Here is a 19,413-nt window from a genome sequence, read left to right on the forward strand (position 1 = left end):
ATACGTCGATTTCCATTCCTCTTGTAGAATCGAACACCAGTCTACCGTGTTAAAGGGTTAAACTGATTCATTTTAAGTTAGTTTAACCTAAGTTGTGATAACTATTAGAGGATAATGACATAACTGGTGCAATTAGGCAGCATATAAAGGTTTTCAGCAGTCAAAAACACACAAATACTTTATCCTTAATTAAGGAGCAGTTAGTCCAGACTTCTCTCACTGTCATAATTACTTTTCCTTTCCTATTGGTTTCAATGTAGTTACTGAATAATTCATAATTGTTACTGAAAAGTATGCGTGAAGGTGAATAATTATAACGAATGCGTAGCAGCGTTTAGCATTATAACTATGGTAACAGCCATGTCCACTGATGATGTCACTAACACTACTGTAGTAACTGTTTCACACAGTGGTACACACAGTGAAACGTCCCAGTGCGGTTATAGTAAATATAAGCACTCTTGGAACACCACTCATCCAATCATTTTAGTGGACCGGAATTAACTGTTGTATAATTTCCTATAATCACCTACAGAGAGTGTTTAGTTCATACTTAAATGATATTATTCAAAATAGATTAGTTAATAGGTTAATGACATGTTATGAGAACTTTTAGAGAAACATTTCAAAATCAAATCAAATTCAGATTCAAATTTTATTTGTCACATGCATAACCATACACAGTACGACTTGCAGTGAAATGCTTAATACAACTGTTCCGACATAAAATAAGAAAATATAGAAAAATATTAAATATAAAGAAACATATATACATTAAAAAAACTATATATATAAATATGAAGGGTTTTAAAAAAGAGTGTATAAGAATATATATATGGTTGATGGCATTTAGAGAAATGAGACATATAGAGATAGACAAGAGGAGAGGGATTCCTCCTGCACACTGGAAAACTTTGTAACATTGGTTAGACTGTAAGTATGCTAGGTGTGTATATTTGTGTGTGTGTGTGTGTGTTTTGTATGTGAAACAGTGCCCTCCTTCACTGGCCCTGTTAACTGTACTTGCGTATGTGCGTTAGTGGGTGTGAATGAGTGTACAAATCTATATTTATAGCTAGCAGTAGCACTGTGCATGTACTGTAATAGTTCATAAAGGCAGATTTAGTGTTAGATCTGTGTGTGTCTCAGTGCGTCACTGTGAGCTGTTTTGCCTTCCTACACCATCCTGTTTACACTGAGAGTTCCTGCCAGTCCAGTCACAGCACCTACTCGGTGTGAGGGTGTGTGTGTGTGTTTGTGTGAGAGAGCAGCTAGAATCACCAAAACTCACTGCACTTATTTTTCTGTCAAGTTTCATGCACAGAGAGATAAAGTGATACATTGTCGATCTGAGCATCAGAGCAAAGGCTGCACAATAAATCACATTTTAATTATAGTCATGATCATTGACGTCCTCGGTTAATTAAACATAATTGAAATGGGTGAGCTTAGCTAAAGCCAGCTAATTAGCTAACATATCATTATATTAAATCAAGCGCTCTTTTCTCATAAGGTTTAACTCACTACTTGGTCACATACTGTGTTGGCACATGTGGGCTCTGTAGGTATGCATTTATTTATGGGTTTGAAATCAAAAGTAATGAACCTGAAGGTATATACCCTCATAATCCTCATAGTAGAAGTAAATGATTTCAGTTGACAATTAATGATGATAAAATACAATATTATCACTTTGTTCCTATATTGCCGACGAATCATGATTTCAATATTAAACAATATTGAGCCGTCATTAACCACTACTGAGTTTCTTGGAGAGTTATAGTTCTAATTTAGTATATGTATTATCAGTTCTTATTAACTGTAAAAATTATTTACTGTACAAATGTGACATATGTATGTAGTACATGTAGAAAATAATCTAGTAACAGTAAAAAAAATCCTATTTTGACAGTAATTACATTCACTTAACCTGCAAATGGGAAAAACTCTGGTACTATGTGAGTCACTCAATAATCAGATTGCTTTTTGTAATGTGGCACTGTAATGAAGCTATTAGTTTAACTACATGTTAAACTACAAGTCGAGTAGTTTATGTAAGGTTACATGTTTGACTGGTAATGATATGAATTTTTGGTCGGTTGGTTGTAAGCACAATCCACTCAAGATTCTAATTTTATCCAAAGACAGAGACGAGCATTTTCTCTATTTTATTTCATAAATGGTCTAAATTTGCTGACTAACCTGTTCATTGGCTTAAAATCCAGGCATCTGTTTGGATTTCTTGACATAATGGTATTAATCGGATTAAATTTAACGTAGTATTGTAGAGTATGTGACCAAATGAATAATCCTGTAACTGCAAAAATCCAAAAAAAATTACTGGATTATGCATGTGCATGTAAGCACGCTCATGGAGTAATAAAATTCTAGATCATCGTCCTTCCTGTGGGGTTGTGTATTTCTCTAAATGCTAGTCCAGATTTGCAGGCCAAGCCAACCTTAAACCATAATGAAGACAGAACTCAGTATGTAGAATCATCTCATCAATAACAGAGAAGTGTTCATTTTGGCTAATTGCTAAAACAAGGTAAGCATTTCTTTTGCAAAGTTTATAATGAATCCTGATTCAGGGTCAGAGCAGTCAGATCTGTGCTTAAATCATGGACTGCACTTGTCTGACATGACCGTTGTAGACTACTGATGCCAGTTGCCAGTTATTAGATGAACACTGTGACCCACCTTTACAGATGGCAAGAGAAGAAAAACTCACTAGGTGCCATGTCTGCACATTCTTACTGTTGTGGGAGAGACAGTACTTGTGTCTGCTGAACTTTCCCAGGAACACAGTCACCAACACCCACCATCTCCGTCTGTGCTGTTGACCCCTCCTGTGTGCGCTTGTTTGCTTCAACTGACAACAAGAGACGTAATCAAAAGAAAACTTCAGCCAAGTATGGTAATTTGGCTACTAATGAATGAAAGATAGCATGCGTATATGCTTTTCAGTGATCACGCTAACTAACGTCAACTGCCTTCCATTCATTCCAATCATTGTTAGATAGCAAGATAATACAGTCACTGCTATAGAAAATGACAAAGGGCTTATTTAAGAAATGTTAGGACTTTTTTAGGACTACTCATTTGGCAGAAGTAGGACTAGCAAAACTAAACCTGATGTTCCATTTCATGTCTAACTGACTATGATGCTAAAATGTCGATAGTAAGCTTTAATTTTAAAGTATTTAAATATAGCCTGGGTAAACCATATGAGACTGTTGTCCATTTTATACTCCTCTTGTTTCAAGAGCCCATAAAAAATGGACAGTTGGCTACTTAGCTGTATATCAGACATCTGTTTGTTGTTGCATCATTAATTCACAACAGGAGAGCTAATAAAGCATCTAGCACTGATTTTACATGGGGCATTTGCATCTACAGCCAGTTGCCAGTGGCTCTCAACATAAGGGCCTGTTAATCTTCTAAAGCTTACTGCCTTATCTGTGAAACATTGTAGCATAGACATGAGCGGTGAGATTAACTCAACCAAGTACCTCACATCACAATGCCTTCACCCTTGCAACAGGACAGAAATCTGAAACTTTGTACGAGACTGTCTGAGGAGTATTTCAGAGTTATACATTCTATCCAAATCGACTGAGCATGCGTCTTACTTACTGAAGTAAAGACTAAAAAGGCCTGAGACAAGCAGAAACTGAATATGGCTGCATTACAGTTAGCACAGCACCACAGGACCGAATACAAGCCTCTCAATACTAATTTCATGGTTCAAATACTATTAAACTTTTCAGAATATTTATGCTTGAAGGCAAAAAAAAAAAAAAAAATCCACCATTGAAAATTTAATATTCCTTGTTGAACTTTCAGTCATTTCCTCTAATGGCTTTAATACATTTTCATCTAATTTCATAAATTCAGATGCATTAAAATACAAAACACTGTAAGTAATTCAAATGTCAATTCAATATTTAAAGGAAATTTGTATTAATTCAGCCCTGGAAGATATCCTACATCTGGAGATTGCTTTGAGTCAGAGATTTGCAACTATGATGTATAAAACTAGTATATACATTATATGTGAGAACTGATCATAAGTCAGCATTTATAACCTGAGCAGAGTGATGTATATGTATAGACATGAGAAGCTCCTGCTTATTGAGCCATTTCAGCATATTTTCATGACATTGAAGTCCTGTCCCGGTAATTAGGGCAAATAGCTTTAATTAGCTCCAGTACTCATAGTTTTAAAATGCCTAAGCAAATTAAACCTGTATTAATATATACAATCCCACATGATTAACCCTCACTGGGCTGGTAAAAATGAAGCGTCACTAATGTGGCCTCGTAATTAGTCTACACAAAAGCTCAGGTTATTTTTGTACTGAGGTGGGGGATGGACTGTATTGAGTAAAATTCTATTCAGTGTGTGTTAGTGGTCCGACTCAGAAGCTGTTGCCTTGAGCCTTAATGCTTCTGTGTACATTTGAACTGTATATTAAAGCATGTTATGCCAAACATACTGCTGCTTGTTAGTAGTAGATAGTAGTACACAGTAGATAGTAGATAAATAGAGGTTGTATTTGCATCTGTTCATTTTCTCTAAGCAAAACATATGAACACATTAGAAATAAAGGTTAACTTTAGAATCCTAAAGGGTTCTTTGGTTTGTATCTCCAGTTTAGCCGTGTCATTTATGACTTTTGATCCCTTGCTACAGCGATATGAGACACACCTGAAAGCACTTTTCTGCCTTTTCAAATAAATCAGCTATCAGACCAAACGCAAATTAAATTCACTCAGCAAAAAAGCCTTTTCACTGAAGGGAAAAGGATGTTAAATTATATGAAAGATGCACATTTGCTTGTAGTAGCAGGTTGATGCAGTCTTTATCTAGGCATTCTTTATCTAGGTGAACTTCGAACCTGTGAATTCACGAGCCTCAATCTGGTTAGCCAAAAGAAAACAATTGGCAGAAGACTGTCGTGTCTTTTTTTGGTAAAAAAAAATTGCTTAGTATTAAATAGTGGTAACACCAGACCTTTCCCCTCACTGTCTTCTTACTGTTGCATGGCACACACATATATATAAAAACCTGCCTCATCCACTGACATACCCTAGGATTTTTTTGTGCTAAAATTTTGGTGTTTTTTTGGGCCAGCTAGGATTTTCTTGTTAGGAATGTTGCCAAAATAGAATCAGATGGTTAATGAGGGTTTTTGAGGATCTTTTGGATGGTTGATTTGGAAGAGTTTTTGTAATGGAAACCCTCTGTTGTAGGGTACGACATAGAACCTTTAAAGGTTCCCACAGAACTCTGTAAGAGGCTAGATTAAGCCTTTTTTCTAAAAACAAAACTAAAAAAAAACACTGTGACCATTATATATAGTTCACAGACAGAGGCTACTGAATGATCTGACCAAATTCTTCTCTCTGTTTTCTTGTAAATAGATTGTGTGCGTGCAGTAAGCCACAGGCATGGCATTGGTCCAGTCCCTTCCAGTGACTACTGACCACCAACCAGGTCCGGAGAGCCGTAGACAACGTTCCTCTCCTGTTTCACCACCCTCTCTAGGGAGCATGGGCTCTGTAAGCAGTATGATCCCCAGCCACACCGCATACCATGGCCGGAACAAACTAGAGGTCACGGCTCAGCTCCGTCGGGGCTCAGAGCGACTCCTCTCTGATTCCTCTCATGAAGGAATTTTTGTAAGTCAAACACCGTCAAGCAAGAGGAAGGCCATTGCAGCTCGAGGGAAAGGAATTGGTGGGCGATCATATTCACATGAAGATTTGATCACTGACTGGAATGATAACTGGCTGGATTCAGGCCAGAGTGGAGGGGAGATGGGTGTGGATGGGCCTCCTAAACTGGTACCTGTTTCTGGGCAGTTAGAGAGGGTAAGTACTGCATACAAGAGGATCTGAAAGTATATGTACACTGAAAATTAGGGGCAACAAAGTAATTGCAAGAAGATGGTATGTTCATAATCCTATGTAGGTTTATAGTAGTGGGAAATACACCGATCAGCCATAACATTATGACCACTTGCCTAATTTTGTGTTGGTCCCCCTTTTGCTGCCAAAACAGCCCTGACATGTCAAGGCATGGACTCCACTGAAGGTGTGCTGTGGTATCTGGCACAAAGACGTTAACAGCAGATCCTTTAAGTCCTGTAAGTTGCGAGGTGGGGCCTCCGTGGATCGGACTTGATGGCCAGCACACCCCGCAGATGTTTGATTGGATTGAGATCTAGGGAATTGGGAGGCCAAGTCAACACCTTGAACTCTTTGTCATGTTCCTCAAACCATTCCTGAACAATTTTTACAGTGTGGCTGGGTGCATTATCCTGTCGAAAGAGGTCACTTCCATTAGGGAATACCATTGCCATTAAGTGGTGTACTTGGTCTGTCACAATGTTTAGGTAGGTGGTATGTGTCAAAATAGCATCCACGTGAATGCCAGGACCCAAAGTTTCCCAGTAGAACATTGCCCAGAGCATCACACTGCCTCCGCCAGCTTGCATTCTTCCCATAGTGCATGCTGGTGCCATCTCTTCCCCAGGTAAACGATGCACACGCACCCGGCCTTCCACATGATGTAAAAGAAAATGTGATTTATCGGATCAGGCCACCTTCTTCCATTGCTCCGTGGTCCAGTTCTGATGCTCACCTGTCCATTGTAGGCACTTTTGGCAGTGGACAGAGGTCAGCATGGGCACTCTGACAGGTCTGTGGCTACGCAGCAAGCTGCGATGCACTGTGTGTTCTGACACCTTTCTATCATAGCCAGGTTTCAGCAATTTATGCTACAATAGCTCTTCTGTGGGATCACACCAGCCGGACTAGCCTTCACTCCCCACGCGCATCAGTGAGCCTTGGGTTCCCATGACCCTGTCGCTAGTTCACCGGTTGTCCTTCCTTGGACCATTTTTGGTAGGTACTAACCACTGCATACCAGGAACACCCCACAAGCCCTGCCGTTTTAAAGATGCTCTGACCCAGTCATCTAACCATCACAATTTGGCCGTTGTCAAAGTCTCTCTAATCCTTACGCTTGCCCATTTTTCCTGTTTCCAACACATCGACTTTGAGAACCGACTGGTCACTTGCTGCCTAATATATCTCAACCCTTGACAGGTGCTATTGTAACAAGATAATCAATATTATTCACTTCACCTGTCAGTGGTCATAATGTTATGGCTGATCGGTGTAATTCAGTCTTTTCTGAGAAATATAGATTGACAGAATATGAATAATAAAATAAAGTATATGCTTGATTGTCAACTGCTCTTATGAAGTGAGTACCCAGACTGTTACAACCTGGAAGGAAAATTGGATGTCATGAATCACACAAAACACACAAAATAGCTCACTGTGTAAGAAAACCAATATAGTTTGCAAAGTTATTTACAAATAAAAAATGTAAAAATGGCACTACCAAATATTGACCAATTGGGGGTGAATAACTTTAACCATTTGTACTTTGCAGAATGTACAGCAAGCCATCATCCGACCAACAGCTTTCAAGCCTGTGGTGCCAAAGAGCAGAAATGCTATGCAGTATCTCTCTCCACGGCTAGGGGGAGGCTTATCAGGGAGCCAGGGCAATATCAGTGTACTCTCTCCAGAACAAGACACTGTCAGCCCAGTAACCACAGAACGACGCAGCTCCTACAGTGGAGCTCGAAATGGCTTGTTTAGTCAGTCCTTCACTATGACAGACTCGGGACGGAACTCATTAACCAACCTGAATGCATACAATGGCCCTGTTTATAGTTTAAACCAAACAGAAGCTAGCAAGCCTGTGCTTAGCCATGGACACTCCAATTCGGACAGTGGACGTTCATCTTCTAGCAAAAGCACAGGGTCTCTTGGGAGTCGCAGTCAACCAGGTATATCAGACATGGGATCAGGTGGACCCTCTCCTCCACCAATAGAGGCTTATGAGGCCATTGTGAGAGACTTGGAAGAAAAATTAAGGGAGAGAGAGCTGGAGCTGCAGCACCTGAGAGAAAACCTAGATGAGAATGAGGTGGCTATTTGTCAGGTTAGTAAAGATTAGTGTTTCCATCATGTCCAAAAGCAAAATTGACCAAAGTGGACCATTACAATGGTAATTGACAGGCTTTGAAGCCTTTCAGCGCAGAATGTCTGAAATGTCTGGAAATATACTTGATTAAACATTGGTAAAAAACAAAGACAGTATTAAGATTCCACAAAAAGCACATATAATCTTAAACCACTCAAAAACGTTCCTTAACCCTTAGAGATATATGTCATTTTGAAGAAGTACCAAATAACCATAACCACTCTCCGAAACATGTTATTTATTCCTTTTGGCAGGTGTATGAAGAGAAGCAGAAACGGAGTGAGCTAGAGATGGAAGAACTGCGACAGAGCTGTGCCACTAAAATGCAGAAGGCATCGCAGAAGGCCCAACGGGCGCAGCAGCTCCTTCAATTCCAGATCTTCCAGCTTCAGCAGGAGAAAAAGAAGCTGCATGATGACTTGACGCAAGTCCTGAAGGAACGTGAGCGGCTTGAGGAACGCTGTGCCTCCTTTGAACGGGAACACACACAATTAGGACCCAGACTGGAGGAGACTAAATGGGAGGTGAGATGAGTGAGAAACTAATTCAGGCCAGGAGAATGCAAATGCACCTCTTGAGTTTATTTTTCGAAGACCAATATAGTGCGCATAATGCAGCTAATGAACATAATTAAACAAGAAACAAGCATGATAGACTAGGTCATAACAAAGGTGACTGAGATAACAAGACATAAGTAAAACAAGCTACAGACAGTGAACCAGGGCATGGCAAGGGTAGTGTCATGGACAGGAAACTTATTAAGTCAGGGTGATGTCTGTTATCTGACAGCTGGGCCTAGCTGGGAGAGGGAATGAGGATTGGACTGAAGAAAATAGACCCTAAGGCAAGGATAATTTATCTGAGGTAAAGACCGACCAACATTGCAGCAGGAACTGGAACTAGAGACAAGAGAAAGACCAGGAGAGAAGAGGAGCAATTTGATTTGGACTGATACCAGAGCTAGACTGAGGAAAATTGTTAACAGATAAAGAAGGAAAAAAGAAAACAGAGCCAGTGATAGTGTTGAATCTTCATTACCTAGCTTAAGCCTATTTCTGAATGGAAATTAGACTAGACCACAACTGGAGACCAGAGCCACAGGGTCAGGCATGAACAGAACACTGGGAACAGGACCTGGAGTCACAGCAGGACTTTCAGCACAGATAGAGAGAGAAAATGGAACTAAAGACTAATCCAGATCTTTATTGGGCTTCACTGGAACCCGAGGCCATCTAAACTGGGACAGCAGAACAGCAGGGAGGTGAGGCAGGGGCAGCAAAGCCAGAGATGTCACAACCATCTGTGACTGTGAGCAGTCTTGTAGGTTTAGGTTGAGAAAAGTTGTAAGTAAAGGGCTCTTTGGGTGGCTGATGCCTCCTACTTTCTGAAAGGGTTCTACTTTGAACCTTTTGTGAAAGGGATACTCCCTTTGATCAGGGCCTGCTGTGGTGGTCAGAGGAAAGAGGACCCATGGTGGGTATTTACGACATAACAAATATCATATGGTAGTGAAACAAGCTAAGATCTCTGACAGAGAGACTTGATTATTACCTGTGAGGGCTTGGTGTCAGAAATCCAGGAAATCAGAAGGCCCAAGGATATACTCCCTAAATGCCAGTTTTCGAACTGGTCAGACATTAAAAACCAAAGGGTTGCTATTTCTGAATGCTGATTACTGTTGCTAAAGCCCAGGAGTGTGCCATTTAGTGTAGGTCTTCCACTATCTACTATTAATATACACCCCTATTGATGTCAAAAGCAATGTTGGTGCAAGCTAATTTAAAATGTAGTTGACTAAGCTATAAGTTGCTCTACAAACATGTACATTTGGTACATTGAAGCCTTAAAGGGTTTCCCTTTGAAAGAGGGATCCAAAAAGAAGCCCCATTCCACACTGGGCCCCATGCCCCGGACATTTTTAGCTCTCCTCTGTCTACTTGGGGTGCTTTGAATCACTTCTTTATGCCACCTCTGACTATATTAAAGTTACTTCAATGACTGATGTCAGACCAGCAGCCCCCCCCCGCCCATAATGACACCCAATACCAAAAATCTGATAATATTGCGTTATGGGTACCTATGCCCTCTTAATTAGCTTTGCTGTTGGTTATATTTCTCAATCACAAAGTGATATAGTGTTTTACAATATATAGTGATATTCACTCATCCCTACTCATCCCCAGGTGTGTCAGAAGACAGGAGAGATCTCTTTGCTAAAACAGCAGCTGAAGGACTTGCAGGCAGACCTGTCTCAGCGAGTGGGAGAGGTGGTGACACTACGAGGGCAGCTGAGGGAGGCACGGGCTGAGCTTCAGAATAGCCAGAGCCAACTGCAGGAGGCACACACACACACACGCACTCGTGCCCTTGAGCTGGAGGTGTGCGAGAACGAGCTGCAGCGGCGCAAAAGCGAGAACGAGCTGCTGCGAGAGAAAATGAGCCGTTTGGAGGAGGAGTTAATGCGGCTCCGCCAGGCTTTGAACGAATATGCTGAGGCTCCAGCCCTCATGCAGGAATCAAGCTACAGAGGAGGAGCAGGCGGTGGTACAAGTATTGAGGAGCAAAGGCTGGCAAGTGATAGTGAGGAGGTCAAAGGTCAGCGTGAGAGTTCCAGGCAGCAGGTTGAGAGGCTGAAAGGTGAGCTGGCTCGCCAGAGGCAGCTGGTCGAGGATCAGGCGACGGCGTTTGAGAATGAGCGCCACTGCTGGGAAGAAGAGAAGGACAAAGTGATTCGTTATCAGAAGCAGCTGCAGCAGAACTATGTTCAGATGTACCGGCGCAACCGTGAGCTCGAGGCGGCCCTACGCGAGCTTAGCCTTGAGTTGGAGAAACGAGAGCAGGATGACGAGAGCAGCGGCAATGAGGTCACCTTTGACGATGTTGCTGCAACAGAGATATAACACTCTACAGGCCAAATTCAACTCAAGTTGCTTATTCACAGTTGCATATTTAATTGATGTCCTGTTGACCCAGGCCATCCCTTTTAATTTCATAGCAATATCCAAATACAGCTTTTTTGCTCACTGATTGAAACACACCTACATGGGATTCACTTGAATTCACTCGCACTAAAACGTGAAGCAGCAATCTATCAATAAACTCAAAAGAAGAGTTGGAAGAAGATCCGTGATTGTGTTATTTTTTTCTTACCTGTATTCTGACAAATCCCATCTTCTGCACCAGGATTGGCTAGTAGTCCTTGTGTCCAAGGAGTTCACTGACTGGACAGTTGAAATGCCAGATTGTAGAAATTGCAGATATAGCCAAGAAAAGAGATTTCTCAGAATATTGGTGGGGAAGAGGTAATGCTTCTTCATTGCTTCTCAAGGTCTGTTTTGCTTTCATTTCTATAGTGAAGTCATTTCTATAAATGACTTCCTGACTGTCCAATTAGTGGAAAATTTGCAGTCCAACTAAATTAGGTAAGCCCTTTATCCTGGTCAGGGTCATGGTGGAGCTGGAACCAATCCCAGGAACACTGGGCACAAGGCAAGAATACATCCTGGATGTGACACCAGTTCATCACATGGCAGACTGCACAAACACATTTGGCAAATTACTTTACAAGGTCACCCTTTGCTTATTCTAAAATATTAGCAATAGAAATTATTAGCAATATAAGCAATATTTATGGACACAGATTTCCCAAAGCCCTTCCCATATCTGTGGATCCACCTGAATTAGATGACAATGACTAAAATCATCTTTTGGTTACATATGTACAAACATTTTAACCCTTTTAATTCAACCTAATCCCCTGTCAGAGTGACCTGTGAATCATCTCTTTAATCTATAAATATTATTTTTTATTATTTTTATTTCATATTAATTAGAGTAGCAAACATTAAACTAGGTTATTTTGACCCAAAAGGAACATAAAGGTTAAAAAACAACCTGCTCTTCCAGTGCTACACTAACATTTCATACTGAACATAAGTTCACATATACAGGACCCTGAAGAGGTCATTAAAAGTTTGTGTTTTATATATTTAGGTCATGAATAGGTCACATTTATTGTGACTACATAATGTAGGCTAAGTCAGATCAACTGTCTTGAGTTGCTCTCTATACAGTACATCGCAAAAAGTGTAAAGTTCAAGTTTATATGCCTCATATTTATACATTCTATCTGCTTTCACATCGAATGCATCATGAGACTAGTTGTTGTAATCGCCACATCTGTTTGTCGCATTTAATGCAATCATGCTCATATACAGTATGTAGGCTGTGAAACTAAAAGTTATGCTGATTAAATACCTAATCATGGAATGGTGTCTCAGGAGACATCACTTCAGCAATGCACAACTGCTTTGTCTGACCTTTGAATGTTTTATAGTTAATTCAAGAGTCACTTAAGTGCACTTTGTGTGTGAAAAGGTTGTAGCGAAGAGGTTGTGTGGTGTGAGTGTTTATCCCACCTCATCATACATCGGCGGAGAAGATCTCCACCTCATGAAGTAGCAAAAAAAAAAGCTCAGTGCTCCCAGACCAAAAGACATGTACCTAGATGTGTGTTTGCACATGTATACAGTTAAGAAAAAGAGGTTCACAAGGGTACTTTGGAGAATTGAGGATTCTTTGATACCTAAATGGATTCAGCTGGCTCTGTTGTGGAAGTAGTCTGTTGTATGGTTCTACATAGAACATTTAAGCGTTTCGTCAGAGGGACAAGCTGAAAAACTACTTAACAGGGGTGGACAAATCAGTAACCTGGGTGCCTAGGACAAGCAGATTTCATGTCCGGGCTATTAGTTTTTTAAGTCGTAGTCACCTGGTAGACAAATAGAAAAAGAAAAAAGCTTACTCTTGATTGACTTTGACAAAAAAGAAGTTTTTATTTGCTGGACAAAGCCATCATATAACTCTCCTGCTAGCACAGCACGCAGTTACCTCATATTTTAGATATCTAGAGAAAATAGACACTAATCTGACTCCAATAGTATGAGAGGACAGAACATTATATCTCATATATGAAACACTGGCCAATGACTTACTGACTTTTTGTTGAGGCCACAAGCTTCATGTGCTACACGATCATCTACTTTATTCATTTCACTTAGTCATTATCAATGAACTTAATGCTAGCGACTACTTTTTAACCTAGTCAATTAGGGATCCAGGCAACAGTAACATGGTACTGGGCAGCATATTAGAGATTTTACTTACCTGTTGGGCTGGGTAATGAATTCATGATTCGTCCACCCCTGTTTTAGGATTCTAGATAGAAACTTTTTCTAAGAGTGTAGTGAAACAAAAGTCTCAGTCCACTACCAAAAATTACCCTTACTGACTCTCCAGTGAAGGTTATTTCTTCAGGTAGGACTTGACTCAAATGTTCCTGGATCAACAGCCCATAGATAAAAATTCCCCCCAAAACACTGATCATGAAGTTGTTATGAGGTGTTTAATTAAATAAAAATTTAGCAAAAGTCTCAATCTATTTGAAAACGCTGAAGCTACACTCCACCATTGAAATGAGGACTTTGTATCATTATCCACTAATGCATACTAGCACAGATAAATATGGTAAATATTTTAATAGTTTGAATGAACAGTGTTACCTATGACCTGAAATGAAAAACTACCCAGTAGCTTTTGGCATCTGGCTCAGGCGTGGCAGGAGTAAAAGGCAAAAACTGGTGACATTTCATGACAGTAATTGGTTGAAATGACTTCATTCAGGAACATGACTCACTAAAAGAAAGAATCTCAGCCACAATACAGTTCTAGCATTTTAAAATCTGGTTACTCTCAAACGTGAAAAAGGGAGAAAACTGTATTGAAAGATTCCTGTCCGACTATGGCACAGGAGCATCTCAGACATTTTGGCAGCCAGTATCTGATTATAAACTAAACTGATTCGTCTTATGTCCGTTTTACTACGGCACATAAATAGACAACAACTTGATAAAAGCGTACAATTCACTGTGGGAAGAAATCACACTTAGCTAGCAAGGTTTTAGGTAGCCTAGGCAGGGTTAAATTACAAATAAAAACAGTACCATGATGAGATATATTGGTGAGATATATTTATATCACAAAGGTGAGGTGTCAAAGTATGTTATAGAAAAAAAAATAATAATAAAATAACAACAATAATAAATTTGGCCAAAACCTGATTTTTTGGCTTTTTGGCTGTTCAACCATTGAATTATTTCTAGGCCATCACACACAAAAATGAGTGTAGGGTTTGGTTATGATTAAGGAAGATAAAACTTAATTAATTGATGGACATTTATGTGGACTTATTTTAATCATAGATGGAGTAGATATAATGAATTCAAATAAATATGAATTAGTACTTGTGTATGTACTAATGCCGACATTCATAGTTTGTTAGTGTTAACTAATGCCATAAATAATGTTAGTTATGGAAACCTTAATGTTAATTAAACTAAAAGTTTTTGCTAGTGGACTTAGACTTTTGAACTCTATCGTACATGTAATATTTGGCATCTAAACATAATGAAATATATAAAGTGAAATTAAATGTGTATTTTATCACAAATTCCCCCAAAGAGGCCATTTTATATACTGTGAAACACAAGTGTGTTCTGCCAAAACTTATTATATAAGTATATATAATATATAAGTATATATATATATTTACAAAATTTCCTTGCCATGGGAATCTTTTAATTACTATAAATATCTCCTAAGGTATGTAAAGTTAAGGTATAAAAAGAAAAAAAAAACAAGCATCCTAAACTCGATACCTGTAATATACATGTATATGGACACACTTTAGATATTTGGTAATATATTGTTGTATAATATAGAGTAGTCACTGTGAGTAGACCAAAGCATTGTCATGTATTTGATGTGGTTATTTTGCCGTTAATGTGGTGAAAGTGTCACAGAGTGTGAGTGCTATATATATATATATATATATATATATATAATACTTTTTTAACTATTACAGTATTTGTATGAAGCCATGATATTGTATTTTTTTCATGCTGTATATTTCTGACAGTTTTTAATAAAAATAAAATATGTGGTAAATAAATGTTGCATTATGGAGTCAACTTACTGATGATAGGTTTCTTCACTTTTAATGTTTCAACATTAGGTTTCAAACAACAACAAATTCATGATTATTATTTAAACCTTATTAAGCCTTTCATTATTGTGGCTGATTACTGGCACAGATATCTCATTTCTATATGTAATCTTGTCACTGCTTTGGTAAAAGAGCTCTGTGTGTACTGTTGCATTTTGTGCCAAGGATCATTCCTGGATTAATCCTAATATACGCACACTTGCGTCATGCACTTCATTCCTGTAGCTGCATGCTGCAGCTCGATCCAGGGCCAGATCCAACCTAGGTTTGCATCAGTCAACAAAGCCAACAAAAAGAAAAGCCTTTCCTGTTTTTTCCTCCCCTTTTCAGCTATTATGCTACACTGTTAACCGTTGCTGTAGTTATACAGTGGCTAATGCCATCTTACAGTACAAAGCTACAAAATGTGTTGCATCATGGGAAATTTATGTGATGAAATGACAGCATATTACATTACACTAGTGTACTGTAGCATAATGGACAAAAATAAGGGTGAAATATAAATAACTTACAGGTCCTGCATTAAGAGACTGCTGACAGCGCCTCTGTGTTAAATTACTTTAGCTAGCATTTCCATTGTTTTCTCTCCAGACTAAATTAAGATATATAATTATATACTTCTTTATAAAGATGTATACATTAGTAATCCTTACTCAGGGGACAGTGTGCTTAGCTGGTTATAGCTTGCTAACTCTTTAGTTTTAGCTAGTTATACCCAAAATGTGTTTGCTAACATTTTTCCAGAAAATACTTAGCATGAAAAATAATTGTGAATTAGCAAGCAGAGGACCAATATGCTGTTAATGAATTTTCTTTATTGATAAAACTAAACTGCTGATGAAGCTAGAAAACTTTATTTAAACTTTAAACCCTATTTCCTCACTAGTTATCGCTAGCCAAAATAATGGTAGCTAAAAGCATTTTTTTATAAATTTTATCAAATGGTTTCGAGCTCTGTTCAGAAATTTGCATTATATAAACATGAAGTCTTTACATTTAAATAAATGATAAGCACACAAGCAGCACAGGTTATGCTATGGTGAAAACAAAGCTGGAATACTTTCAAAATACATATTTACACTAATATACTTGAAGGGTTAATTACAGTAATCAGTGAAGTAGGGTGAAATACATTCGAAACACAGGTAAATTGTCCATCACTACAACCTATGGGCATGTTTCAGATACTCAAAACTTTAATAAAACCTACAAAATCTACAGCAATTAGGAGAGAGCATTTTGCTTGTCCCAAACCACAACTACACTTTAACATGCATATTATTTTTGTATTAATTTATGAATCTTTTTTACATTTCAGTTTGAAAAATGAGTTCCACAATATTCACACTTCCCTCTTGTAACATAATGGAGTCAGATACAAGCGCAGGCCTTTTACTTTAAATAAAAGACAAACAAAACTACCCAAGTCAAATCAAGATTAATTAAATAAGCAAACCAAGAACACTAAGAAGCTTAGCAAGGAAACAACTTTTGGAGCTTACACAGGGACACTAATCAAGGTAAAACACAAGACAGGTGAGAATGATCATGAGGGCATGTGACAAAGTCATGTGATATGTTGTAGTCTCTGAGGGCTGATGGGAGTTGAAGTCCAAGGTTGACCTGATGACTGAACATATTTGTGTTCAACAGGAAGTTGCATCATTTGAAATTTCTAAAGATCAAATTCTTTTTTCTTTATTTTCAATTAGGGATGCACAATATATTGAAATTATCGAAATAATCACAAATGTAAATATCATGATATGCATATTGCAAGGGCATGCGATAACTGAATGATTTTAATACTTCAAAAAGTTATGAGAAGTCAAAGTTTTAGGGTGACACAGATAGCAGAGAACGCTTTCTTGTCCTCAAAAGAACATGAAACATATGTTGGTTATATCATTTCAGTTTTATATATACATATATACATAATATATACATAAAATTGATTTTACACTTATAGCATTATCATACCACATACCGCATATCGCATTATCGTGTTATTGCATATCACATTTTTCTTCAATACTGTTTAGCCCTATTTTCAATTATATGATGTTTAAAAGTATAACTCTAGGTTTATGTAAATCATTAGAATGTCCTTAATGTCCTCACGCCATTAGCCTGGATGCTAGTTAGCTACATGTTAACTGCTATGGTCAAATATTTAAGAGCAAAATGCAAAATGCCATTGTCAGCAAAGAAACCTTGTAAAAATGAGATTGTTGCCTGAGATAGGTTAACACAAGTTTTAAAGTTCAATTTAACACTAACCCTAACACCATTAGGAAGCGAGGTTTAAGTGAGAGGTCAGGTCTGCGATCAGGTCAGGGTGAGGAAATGAGGTTGTCAGGTTGATATCTGTGGTTATGTCTCCATCATGTGGAGGTTCCTTATAGTAACTACAGGTACAAGCATTAGTGATTAACTTTGCCTAACCACAAGACATATAATGACTTAAAACAAGCTCTTGAGCTTTAGAACAATTCAGAATTTCTGTTTATTTAGTTTGAGAAACGCAAGATACGACAGTAGAAGAGTTAAATATTGGTGCATGTTGACATTGAAATATTCATTCTAAATTAACTTTATTGTCACTAGATTTCTTTTTTATAGAGAAAAAAACACAAACAAACAAAAAACACAACCTAAAGTCTCTAATACACTTTCCTACAGAAATTTCAGAATAGAATGATGAAAATAATAGACAAATAATTAATGAATAAAAATTATCACCCCCAGAGTAAATAACAGTACAATAAAATTATTCTGTTAAATATATAGTTTATATCCAGAAATACAGTATTATAGTAGTTGTATTATAAAATTTATTCAGTATTAAAATTTATAAAAATCAATATCTCATGTATACCTTGTGTACAACAATCTTTGTTTTTTTTTGTTATTGTCACAAAAATTGAATGTGTACAAATCTTTTCATAAAATAAACATGGTTAGTCTTTAATAATCTTAAGTTCAACATCCACAAACTGTTTTTTGAAAACATTTTAATTCACAAACTATTCGTGAGCAGTGTATCTGTATGTTCAACCGTGTTTTTCTTTGATTTGACACTCATCTATGTATATATCATTGCTGTAAGATACCGAAGGATAGTTCATGTAATGGTTAAGATGAAGGTCAAATCATGTGTATGCAAAGGAAAATTATTGTGTCTAGTAGTAATAAAATCCTAGTTAAAGCTACACAATATTTTGTATTTTATTCTATAACTTTTCTATTGTTTCTGATTTATGCATATTTTAAAAACAGAGTTAGAAATGCACAAAATGATTTAGAAATGTACAGAAAAATTTTAATCAGGACACAGATTTGATTACAACTACAGCTCTTTTAAAGTAATTATCATCTGAAGTAATTTATAACAAATTAACAGTTCATTTAATAGTAAAATAAAATAGTGGTAGATGAATAACTTGGATTTACATACAGTAAATTAGGATATATGTACACTATATGTCCAAAAGTATGTGGTCACCTGACCATCACCCATATTTGGGCCTTCGCCAAACTGTTGCCAGGTTGGAAGCACAAACTGTTGCCAGGTTGGAAGCACAAAGAATTCTAGAATATCTCTAGAATGCCTTTGTATTCTTTAGCATTAACATTCTCCCTCACTGGAAATAAGGGGCACAAACCTGGTCCAGCATGACAATGCCTCTGTGCACAAAGCAAGCTCCATGAATACATGGTTTGCCAGGGTTGGAGTGGAAGAACATTTTGCAATGAACTGGAACACTGACTACATGCCAGGCCTCCTCGGCTAACATCAGTGCCTGACCTCATTAATGCTCTTGTGGATGAATGATCACAAATCCCACAGCCACACTCCAAAATCTAGTGGAAAGCCTTTCCAGAAGAGTTAGAGGTTATTATAACAGCAAAAGGGAACTACATCTGGAATGGGGTGTTCAGCAAGCACATATTGGTGTGACGGTCAGGTGTCCACATACCTTTACCCACATGGTGTGTTTCATTTGTGTCACATGATTAGACATGTTTCACTGTCCTGACAAAAAAATCACTATATAATAAAGCACAGATTCTTCATACAGTTTGTACACAGTCATGCATTTGTATCTCTCTATACAATTGTTTCACTTTTTTATATACATCAAAAAGGTAAAATTTGAAATAGTAAAAGGTAAATAAAGACAGTATTTCTTCTTGGCACAGTATTTACCTCTAATTATTTACATTAAGCACAGCATGGTGGTGCAGAGAGTAGAGTTTTCGCCTCACAGCTCGGTCTACT

General features: G+C 37.9%; 1 protein-coding gene across 2 annotated transcripts in view; it reads left to right on the forward strand.

Annotated features, from left to right (window-relative positions):
* Positions 1-15,451, forward strand: part of lzts2b (leucine zipper, putative tumor suppressor 2b) — a 30,112-nt gene extending 14,661 nt beyond the window's left edge. For both annotated transcript variants that reach the window (XM_026915237.3, XM_026915238.3), the window contains exons 2-5: positions 5,428-5,877; positions 7,469-8,026; positions 8,323-8,592; positions 10,252-15,451. In XM_026915237.3, coding sequence (XP_026771038.1) covers positions 5,455-5,877; positions 7,469-8,026; positions 8,323-8,592; positions 10,252-10,968 — 1,968 coding nt within the window. In that variant the 5' untranslated portion in view covers positions 5,428-5,454 and the 3' untranslated portion in view covers positions 10,969-15,451. The remainder of the gene's footprint in view (positions 1-5,427; positions 5,878-7,468; positions 8,027-8,322; positions 8,593-10,251) is intronic.
* The last annotated feature ends 3,962 nt before the right edge of the window (positions 15,452-19,413 follow it).

The sequence above is a fragment of the Pangasianodon hypophthalmus genome, chromosome 12 (assembly GCF_027358585.1).
Source record: "Pangasianodon hypophthalmus isolate fPanHyp1 chromosome 12, fPanHyp1.pri, whole genome shotgun sequence".
Lineage (NCBI taxonomy): Eukaryota > Metazoa > Chordata > Actinopteri > Siluriformes > Pangasiidae > Pangasianodon > Pangasianodon hypophthalmus.